Below are 11,801 nucleotides of genomic sequence, written 5' to 3'. Positions count from 1 at the left end.
AATCAGTGGAAGAGCAGGAGGTCAGATCTTACCAATCTGATATTGAGGGGCCATTACTAGAGTTGATGGACTGTGTCCTGCCAATCAGTTTGCATCAACCACGTTATTAATTGCATCAATGCTATTAATTTTAAAGTGTCAGAAAACCCCTTTAAGTTACCCTTAAAGAGACAGTATTTTTATTTTTTTATAAAGCAGACAAGACCCAGGCATGATATCCATACAAGCTCCCCGTGTTTAATTGGTCCTGAAAAACTGCAAGTACAAAGTATCATGGGCTTTTAATGGCTACGGATATCTGTGATAACGTAAGAAAAGCACCGTACAGTCTGTAGGCAAGTGAACAGTAAAAGGGGATGTCGAAACATGTAACATTACTGAAATACGCTGTACAGGCAAAACACAGAACTGGCAGGACGACATTCCCTGTGCGGCTGACAGTGTGCAAGGCAAGGAGTACTACCGGCCGGGCCGAGGACGTGGCGGCTGCCGGCAAACACCACCAAGAAGAAGTTTGTTCCATTCGAGTAATTTATAAAATGATGTGTCCAAAAGGACAATAAGACATTTCCTTACAAATCGAAAGGTTTTCATTCAATACACATCGCAGTTACTACATTCATGAAAGGTGGTCTCACAGCAGACCCGGCTCCCACCAGCCATTCTGCTGTATTTTTTTTGCCAGGTCGGTGGTTCCCCACAAAAATGTACACATCGCCAGTGTCGGCCAACGCCAGCGTGCCATCCTCCCGGCTCAGATCTACATAAATGGCTGCAGGTGGCGGCTCCCTTTAAACTTGCTTTGGCGGCAATGGATTAACCCCTTCTGTCCTCATTACTGTGCGAAATAGCAGTTTGGTCTTGGGGAGAGGGACGAGACCACGGCCGACACGTGAAGTTGATAGGGCAGCGCTGGGCGTGCAAACCAGAGATTAGTACGGGTTACAGCAAACACAGACTACAGAAGTGCAATTTTACTTGATCGGTACGTTTTGCATAAATGTGCGCACTAGGGGCATCCGATAGTTATTTTTTTTTTTTGGGGGGGGGGGGGGAGCAGTTGAAGTGCATTATATGTCACAGTTTGTTGCGGGGGCTATAAGAAAAGTCATTGCAGTCCACGTCTATAATCTACAAGACATTGCAGCAATTATTAAAAAAAAAAAGTGCTGTATTCGTTAACGCAGACCCTTCACCTCTCCGGACAGGTCTTGTCTTCGTATATACCTGTATTCCCTGCAAAATCACATCATTCCCCAGGGCCGTGCATTGGACTGTCCCTCTGTTACTCCTCCTGGAAGGTAAGAGATAACCGGGTGTTAACCATTGACTGATTGGCAGTGGGGCCTTTGAAGTTTGTCCAAGAGGGAATGGCAATACCCTGCCATCACTTTATTCATACATTTCTAGGAGGAGAAACAGAGGAACACCACAAGCCATTCCCTAAGATTGTCATTTCTTTTTGGTAACGTCAAATATTTTAAAAGGGATTGTATTGATAAAAGTTCTTCAAAAAAGGTATAAAATAATAAAAATAACCAACACTCGCCCCCTTAAGCTGCTCTGGTCCCATTTATTCCCGAGCAGTCACCGGCCACTGCGATTAGCTGTCCAGAAGTAAACAGGATTGGAGTGGCAGTGGCTTAAAGGGGCAAGTATATTTTTTGGAAATAATTGCTGAACAAAAGCAGACATGTCACGTGAGGTGAAAGGTCCTCTTTAATGCTATAATCATCCCCTGAAACAGAGAGAATAGACATGAATATTATCATCTGGCTCCATTTTTGATCATTTTACCATGACTGATCTTGTACACTGCCTATCACAGATGTGAAGGCTTGTCGTACGTTAGTCTATGGACAGTCATACCTCTGTGCTCTGCCTTCATATCTCCCAGCAGCCGCTGCTGGTTCAGAGTCTGCAGGGCACTATCAGATCGGCGGCCGTTTAAATGCCTGTTCACACAGGCAGACTTAAATAAACGATGCGCAATAGATCACCCAGTGCTCGTACGCCACCATTAATCTCAGCAGGATAAGTACAATGTGCCACAGAGAACAATTATTTTTTATGTAACACAAAAGAAAAAAAACATTTCACCCGACGAACGAGTGTTTTCCGCGTTTATTGGCTTAAGCTCCTGGGGTTGTCTCCGTCCGCACAGATCTTATGGATCTTCCTGAATGTATAGGGCCTAATGGGACAAGATCAGTTCACAATACCAAGAGCAAAGTGCTCAAAAATGGAGCCACACGCGCAAACACACAACTCTTCTAGCATCTCTGGCCGAAGCTATTGCCGCCTGTTTTCTTAAATAGCAAAAGTAACGAGAACTAAAAAGAAACGAGAAGTCCACTCCACATTACAGCCTCTGTCCTAGAGCTATGCCAAGCGGGAGAATAAAACCTGTAACATTAGACACGTTGTGGAACATCTATAGAATCAAACTAAAGGCAACATTTGTTTTTGTCCCCCCCCTGCCGGTTGTGACATGTGGAATCCTGGATGTGAACCATCGCGGATCTAGGCGTGATCATCCATGAGCGAGTCGGGAACCAGTTTCCCTTTTGTATCGTCCCCTGTTACAGCCAGGAGCGAGGGCTCAGACGGCAGAGTCCATGTCTATCTTCAGTTCATTAGTGTTCTCAGATGTATTAGTTCTCCTGGTTGTATGCTCGGGAGACTCACTAATCATCCCTAAAGTGGCCGCTCCACAGCTGGTCTTCCTCGCCGGGATGTTTTTTTCGGAGTTCCCGCAGCACTGTTTGGGGGCGCACTGAGTTCTGCAGGAAAGTTCGCAGAGGGATATTCTAGACCCAGATTCCACGTTGGAAAATTCAGGCTGAATGGTGGTAGCGTGGATTCCTTCATCGTGGAAGAAGTCTTTAATACGCTTCGCTACCTCCATATAGGCAGTGGGGTCGTGGCATTTTATATGAGCCGTTGCAATGATGCGGCTCTCGGCCAGCTGCCAGACGTGCAGTTCGTGGACGGCCTCGACGCCATCAAGGTTCTGGAGCTTTTGTTTCAAGGAGGTAATGTCAATTTGCTTGGGGACTGTTTGCAGCAGGATGAGGGCAGATTCTTTAAGAAGCGGGTAGGTTGTATACAGCAGTATACACACCATGATCACACACAGGGAGGGATCGAGGTATAACACCCAGCAAGGTCCAGCCACCTTCATCTGTTGTTCTTCCACGCTGTCATTCAGGAAAAGTGAGGTATGATTGATCTCTGGATGATCGGAGCAGTGGTCGTGAACACATGGGTTGATGCACTTCTCGCCAGTTGGACAAGGGTTAAACACAAAGTAAAAGACCAAAGCGTTGACCACCACGATGACAGAGCCCAAGGCATCACCCAGGACGTGGAGGAACACTCCGCGCATGTTCAGCTGAGAGCCGTCCTCGTGGATTTCTCCCATGTAGTTTTGGACAACGTTGCCGTTCAGTCGATGATCTGCTGTGTGATCTCCCAAAGCATCTGCCAAGAGAAGAGAGAGCTGTTATAGGACTGAGCTGTCAGATCCATCAGTATCTACATATATTCTCTAGAAGGTCTGGAAGCGGAGATCCCCACCGATCCCAAAATCAGGTTGTTTGGATAAACTGATATTAAGCATGTGTGACCATTGCTGTCTATGAGTGGTGGTCGCACATGCCCAGTAAGGCTTTACTCACACGAGAACTGTGTGCCCTACCATTCCTTGGATCAGTGGGGGTCTTGGCCGCTGGACCCTCAATTAGACATTAGGGTTTGTCTATAGGATATGTGATAATTTGCTGATCTAACAGCAGGGACCCCCCTCCCCACATTCTGAGAATAGGGCTCTGCTGCGAACAAATTAGTAAGGGGTCACCTATCCTACATATACGTGGAGACTTTATAACTTGGGACAAACCCTTTAAGAAACTTGGCCAAGAGTAGGAAATATTATAAAATAAAGACATAACCATTAAGCCATCTGTAGAAACCTCCACCATTCCAGCTCCATCACTCCAGTGGTTCCCGCCAGATCTGCAGTGATGGTGGATCGCCCATACTTCTCTGCAACTGCTGCAGTCAATCACTGGTCTGGTCAGTGCTGAGGCTAGTGATTGGTTAAGTGCAGGATCTACAGCACCCTCCAAACTGTCATGTTTTCAGAATTACCCCAGCGCAGCACAGATAACACAACCATTGTCAGTGCCACAGACGTTCTCTCTTTAGGACATCCTGAAATTACGGCTCGTTGGGAGAATTCAAGGACCAAAGTTCAGATGACTGCAGTACACATCAAGACTGGCAGGGACCACCGGAGCTTCAGGATTTTACAAGATTCACCACTCAGACAATTTTCTTAAAATCCCCAATATACTTTTAAAGGAAAGTCTGACAATTGTAAAAGCACTTTTCAATAACCAGCCACAACAGCAGAGACCCTCCGTAACTTCTCATCCCTACTCCTATAGCCGTGTTCTCTGCAGATGCTTCCAAACCTAAGCCACCGCCTTTACCGTCCTAGAACAGAAACTGGTACAACACGAAAAATTAGTTCTCGTTATGTGAAAGTCTGTCAAAAAACGTAAAGGAATGGAGATCTCAGATACTGGAGAGAAAGTTTTCTATAGAAGTTCTTGGATCAAAATCAAAGTGTATAGAATCCTGATAATTCCAAACTTAAAAGGATTATTAAAAATAAAAAAAAAACAACAAAAACACACGTTATGGATAGGGGGTTACTGGCTGGTCGCTGGGACCCCTGGTAATCCAGAGACAGACCGGATTCTGCAGAGAGGGGAGGTGTGCGTGCCCGGCCTCCACACCACAGCAGTGCAGGAGAAGCAGAGCCATGTACTCGGCTCTTTCCGGCAGTCCCTCCGTCTCATTCCAGATGCCATGTCCAGACAGAATGAATGGAGAGGTGGGCACGGATGTACCAGGCTCTTTCAATTCACTTTTCTTGGCGTCCCACACAGATGAGCACAGCCATTTCCAGAAGTCATCAGGCAGGACAAGGGTCCGGGGACCCCCGTTCTCAGCATAGGAGAGTTACCCAGAGGTGGGAGACTTATCCAACATTTAATATTGCGGCCACTTTGTGATCGGCTTACCATTCTGGCTAAAAAAAGAGGGAAGCCATTCTCTGATATTTATATGCCTTAACGGGAACCATGGAGGGGGGCTGCCCTGCTGCAGAAGCTTTCATAAGTTCCCCAACTCCTTTTCTGCAGACTCGTGTCAGAGCCGACAAGGGGTTATTTTCTGCCATCTGCATTCCTGCTGGAACTCGCTGCACGGATCTTCACAAGATGCCAAGAGACTCACAGATCGGGAAACCGCTTCACCAGACGGAGCGTGACCAATTAATTAAATGGCACCTCCCTGGCACTGAAGACGCCCGTGCCCCAGAGAACACGGCCATGAAAGTGGCAGGAAAAAAAATGGGTTTTCAGAACCTCAGTCACCACTAATGACCCAAACTTAGATACACAAGGGGCAGTCTGCACCCATCAGAAGCCCGCCACCCTCATCAAACACAGGGGCGGCCAGCACCCATCAGAAGCCCACCAACCTCATCAAACACAGGTGCAGCCGGCACCCATCAGAAGCCTGCCACCCTGATCAAACACATGGGCAGCCGGCACCCATCAGAAGCCCGGCACCCTGATCAAACACAGGTGCGGCCGGCACCCATCAGAAGCCCACCAACCTCAAACAGAGGGGCGGCCAGCACCCATCAGAAGCCCACCAACCTCAAACAGAGGGGCAGCCGGCACCCATCAGAAGCCCGCCACCCTGATCAAACACAGGGGCGGCCGACACCCATCAGAAGCCCACCAACCTCATCAAACACAGGTGCAGCCGGCACCCATCAGAAGCCCGCCACCATGATCAAACACAGGGGCGGCCAGCACCCATCAGAAGCCCACCAACCTCATCAAACACAGGTGCAGCCGGCACCCATCAGAAGCCCGCCACCATGATCAAACACAGGGGCAGCCGGCACCCATCAGAAGCCCGCCACCCTCATCAAACAGAGGGTCGGCCGGCACCCATCAGAAGCCCGCCACCCTCATCAAACAGAGGGGCGGCCGGCACCCATCAGAAGCCCGCCACCCTGATCAAACACAGGGGCGGCTGGCACCCATCAGAAGCCCACCAACCTCATCAAACCAAGGTGCGGCCGGCACCCATCAGAAGCCCACCGCCCTCATTTATCACAGGGGCGGCCTGCACCCTTCAGAAGGCCAGCGCTCTCATATTATATATAAAGGCCACTTAATAGTAAGAAGACCCCATTCTACAGCGTCCTATATTTAAAGAGGTGGGCAGCACCCGTCAACAGCCACATCCACACCCGGCTCACTGGCTCTAGTGCCCCTTCCCTTCCAACAGACATGGATCAGCGTAGAGGAACCAAAATATAACTACATATTCTGTGCAGTACTATGACATCACACCCCCTACATGACATCAGGATTGCTCTGCACAAATGTAGAATAACGCATGACATCATGAAGGGCTCATACCATGACACCATGTGAGGTCTAGATAGGGGATGTGCTGTCACCCTATATGACATCAGGGGGCCTCTATACATTTGTAAATTAACACATGACATCATTATGACATTGCACAGGATCTATACCTATGTAGATAGAAGGACCACAGCATATACTATGACATCACACCCCCTATATGACATCATAGGCTCTGTTTATTAGAGGACGATCTATCAACACCTACTTTGACATTACAAAGGATCTATACCTATATACATTAGATGACATCACACCTCCTATATGACATGTGCGGAATAGAGCTTAACAGCAAATCCCCTGTGACAGAGGGTCTCTATACATTTGTAAATTGGCTATAGAAATCAGTACTATGACATCACACAGGATCTATACCTATGTAGCGGAGTATGACATCACACCCCCTCTATGACATCACACAGGATCTATACCTATGTAGCGGAGTATGACATCACACCTCCTCTATGACATCACACCTCCTCTATGACATCACACAGGATCTATACCTATGTAGCGAAGTATGACATCACACCCCCTCTATAACATCACACAGGATCTATACCTATGTAGCGAAGTATGACATCACACCCCCTCTATGACATCACACAGGATCTATACCTATGTAGCGGAGTATGACATCACACAGGATCTATACCTATGTAGCGGAGTATGACATCACACAGGATCTATACCTATGTAGCGGAGTATGACATCACACCTCCTCTATGACATCACACAGGATCTATACCTATGTAGCGGAGTATGACATCACACAGGATCTATATCTATGTAGCGGAGTATGACATCACACCTCCTCTATGACATCACACAGGATCTATACCTATGTAGCGGAGTATGACATCACACAGGATCTATACCTATGTAGCGAAGTATGACATCACACCCCCTCTATAACATCACACAGGATCTATACCTATGTAGCGAAGTATGACATCACACCACCTCTATGACATCACACAGGATCTATACCTATGTAGCGGAGTATGACATCACACAGGATCTATACCTGTGTAGCGGAGTATGACATCACACAGGATCTATACCTATGTAGCGAAGTATGACATCACACCCCCTCTATAACATCACACAGGATCTATACCTATGTAGCGAAGTATGACATCACACCCCCTCTATGACATCACACAGGATCTATACCTATGTAGCGGAGTATGACATCACACAGGATCTATACCTATGTAGCGGAGTATGACATCACACCTCCTCTATGACATCACACAGGATCTATACCTATGTAGCGGAGTATGACATCACACCTCCTCTATGACATCACACAGGATCTATACCTATGTAGCGGAGTATGACATCACACAGGATCTATACCTATGTAGCGGAGTATGACATCACACAGGATCTATACCTATGTAGCGGAGTATGACATCACACAGGATCTATACCTATGTAGCGAAGTATGACATCACACAGGATCTATACCTATGTAGCGGAGTATGACATCACACAGGATCTATACCTATGTAGCGGAGTATGACATCACACAGGATCTATACCTATGTAGCGAAGTATGACATCACACAGGATCTATACCTATGTAGCGGAGTATGACATCACACAGGATCTATACCTGTGTAGCGGAGTATGACATCACACAGGATCTATACCTATGTAGCGGAGTATGACATCACACCTCCTCTATGACATCACACAGGATCTATACCTATGTAGCGGAGTATGACATCACACAGGATCTATACCTATGTAGCGGAGTATGACATCACACCCCCTCTATAACATCACACAGGATCTATACCTATGTAGCGGAGTATGACATCACACCCCCTCTATAACATCACACAGGATCTATACCTATGTAGCGGAGTATGACATCGCACCCCCTCTATGACATTATACAGGATCTATACCTATGTAGCGGAATATGACATCACACCCCCTCTATGACATCATACAGGATCTATACCTATGTAGATGAGTATGACATCACACAGGATCTATACCTATGTATGAGGATGCCATCACACAGGATCTATACTTTTGTATATGAGGATGATATCACACCCCCTCTATGACATCACAGGCTCTGTACAGATTACATTAGGTGACATGCTATGACGTCACGCCCCCTCCATGGCACGATGACGTCACACTTCTCACCATGTTTCCCGGGCACCACCTCCACTCCGGGCCCGTTCTCCACCAGGTTGTTGGTCTCCTCCCGGTCACGATCGACCCCATCTCCCGCCGATCTCTCCCGGCTCCGCTGATTCTTCTTGGCCCCATGTGAGTGTCCGTGTCCGGAGCCTCCGCCGTGCGAGTGTCCGTGTCCGGCCCCGGCGCTGTCCCGGAACATACACAGGCCGATGAGATTGATGAGCAGACCCCCGAAGCCGACCCCGATGACGACCAGCGGCTGCTCGATGGCCTGCGGCTCGGTGAAGCGCTCCACGGCCTCCAGGATGATGGTGAAGCACAGGGCGGTGAGGAAGATCGCGTTCACCAGCGCCCCCATCACCCCGGCCCGGATCCAGCCGAACGTGTTCTTGTCGGTGGAGCGAGTCTTCTGAGCGAATCGCACGGCGATCAGCCCGACCACCAGCGCGATCACATCGGACAGCATGTGGAAGGAGTCGGAGAGCATCGCCAGCGAGCCGGTGATCCGACTGACCACCACCTCCGCCACGAAGAACACGAAGGTGAGGCCGAGCATACATAGCAGCCGCACACGGTTAGACTCCCACATCTTGAACGATCCCCGGGCCGAGGACACGGTCCAAAGGTCAGCGCGGCGAGGGGACGGGGCCCGGCGGCTGCAGGAGGCCGCGCTGGATCACAGCCGGGGGGGAGCGCAGTGACCGGGGCCCGGCAGCGGCGGCAGCTTCTCCCTCACTGGGCATCTCTGACGTCCGGAGCAGGGAAATAATACAAACTTTTGCACCCGATACCGTCTTTTCCACACGGAGCAGAGATGACAAGGCCCCGCCCCTCTCCACGCCTGCCTGTGATTGGCTGAGCCAGGAGACGCGATGTGGTACATAGCGACAGCCGCCATTACACTGGCTAAGGAGGCGGCAGGTTACTATAGAGACAGCGGAGCTGCAGCGGCACCCTGCTGCTCCCTATAACCCCCGTATACGGACCATCTGCCTTATATATGTCACCCACGCTGTCCTTCACCAGCCAACCAGCTCCCACCTTATTCACAGCTGTTGCTCCTAGCAACCAATCAGCGTTCAGCTTATAGCGCAGAGAGTTTGGTTGAAAAAATGAAAGAAGTGATCTGATTGGTTGCTAGGGGCAACTGTACATGAGGCCCTTGTCTGCGATAACTTTTCTATTATTATTATTATGTCCTTTTTTGTATTTATTTGGGTCAAAAGAAATATTTTTTGCTATTAGGTTTCATTAAAAATGTTTTAACTCATTTTTTGTGTGAGCTGATTTATGACCACATCAGAATTGAGCTGAACTTTGATGTGGTCTGTGGCCGTAAATCAACTCAAAAGGAGTTTAGAAAAAGACTTTCAAGTGCTCCCGTCAGACACAGCTCACTGACAGATTCTCAGAAGATTTGTACTAAAAAGCCATTCATGAGCGCAACGCCCCCTCTGCCTCCTGGCTGTCTCCTCGCCTGAAGATTGACAGTCGGGCCGGTGGCGCTGCTGAGCCGCCAGTCTAAACAAGCTGACAAGATCCAGCGATGCGGGCAGCTTCGGAGAAACGCTTGCAAACTTTATAGAAAAGAGCTTGTCAGCACGGCACTCCTTGCCTAGGGGAGCGGACACCGCTGATAGACTGCAGAGGTGGCCGGTAACCTAGGCAACGAGCAGTAAATAAAAAATCCCTTCCTTCTAGCCAAAACCAGGTGAGGAACAATCAGAGAAAAGGTATAATAGAAACAAGTCACCAATTCTGCATTTATCACCCAGTCCTGGTTTTGGCTCCTGAGAAGAAATACTGACCAAATACTGATAGTGGGGTAGTGGCCTTATAGTGTACTATGATTAATTATTTGTATCATCTATCACACTATTTATTTAAGCTATTAGACACTACTGCTTGATCATGTTTCCAGTACATTATTTATCATGTTTACTCATTTATATTTGATACATGAATCATGCTATTGATTTTGGGAGACATACACCCATATTATAAGCATTCTGTCATATACCTATAGCTTGTTAAAGGGAATCTGTCACCCCCTGTGACTTGCCCTGCTTTGCCTCCCCTCCCGTGCATGCGTAAAGCACCGCTCCCATGGAGCGCGCTTTGTTTCCCTCCAGCCCCGTTTGGCTGTGTACTGCCTGCGGAGCGGAAGTCTCAGTGACTCACCGTCGCTTGCGCAATGCAAGGCTGCGGAGTAGTATTCAGCCAAATGGGGCCGGAAGGAAACAAAGTGCGCTCCTTGGGAGCGGTGCTTTACGCATGCGCGGGAGGAGAGGCAGAGCAGGGCACGTCACAGGGCCCTGTGACGTGCTGGGGAGGGGGATATGGTAATTTAGCAGAGGCGGCGATTTAGAGGAATAGTAAGCAGATAGGAGGGGTTTGCTTGGCGTCCTCCCGGTCGCCAAGCCTCTGGAAAACAGACTTTATAAAACCAGATTTCTTTGCAATCAGACCTCTACCATGGGCCATACAGGTAAGTATAGATTTACTTTTCTATAACCTGTATGGCCATAGTAGAGGTCTGATATCGCCCAGGGGGTGACAGATTCCCTTTAATTATTGTTTATAGACAATCCCCCTTTCCTGTCTTTTGGGGAATCAAGGTTCTTTGCTACTGCATTGCAAATTCATTACACCCTACTTTCTCTCCATGTTACTGACCCTATCCTAAGGTTAGGTCATCAATGCTAAAGTAGTGGACAACCTCTTTAACTCATTTTGTTGCCAGTAGACCATGCAATAAAACCCAAATGCAAAATATATTTTAAAGGTTACCAAGTTTTAGGGGGTTTGAGTTGGGTCAACCTGCCTAACGGGTCAGGAATTATAGGTCAGAGACTGGGGGAGTGTCCTGTGCAGTAAGGACCTCGGGGTGTCTTTACACCAAGTTCCGGGGGATTGATGTTGACCTAGCGTCCATAGTCATATCATGCTGACGCTTCCTCTACAGCCACCAATCTTTACTGATATCATTATCATTCTTGACTACATTCACCTGGATATTATTGCTGACTGATCACACTAAGGGCTTAGTAAGACGGATGTATAAATTGGAGCGAGATCAGAACGCAATGCACGGACTGGCCAGCTGCTCTCCTG

General features: G+C 48.2%; 1 protein-coding gene across 1 annotated transcript; it reads right to left on the bottom strand.

Moving 5' to 3' along the window:
- Positions 1-513: 513 nt before the first annotated feature.
- Positions 514-9,549, bottom strand: SLC30A1 (solute carrier family 30 member 1). Its single transcript, XM_073671987.1, has 2 exons — positions 8,691-9,549; positions 514-3,483 (listed from the first exon to the last, which is right to left on the bottom strand). Exons 1-2 carry the CDS (start codon positions 9,274-9,276, stop codon positions 2,603-2,605), a joined length of 1,467 nt encoding a protein of 488 aa, XP_073528088.1. The 5' UTR covers positions 9,277-9,549; the 3' UTR covers positions 514-2,602.
- Positions 9,550-11,801: the final 2,252 nt, after the last annotated feature.

Source organism: Phyllobates terribilis, unplaced genomic scaffold (assembly GCF_046119375.1).
Source record: "Phyllobates terribilis strain yellow unplaced genomic scaffold, ASM4611937v1 Scaffold_3__8_contigs__length_932513732, whole genome shotgun sequence".
Taxonomy (NCBI): domain Eukaryota; kingdom Metazoa; phylum Chordata; class Amphibia; order Anura; family Dendrobatidae; genus Phyllobates; species Phyllobates terribilis.
The sequence above is the reverse complement of the archived record's forward strand: the minus strand, read 5'-3'. Positions and strand labels throughout refer to the sequence as shown.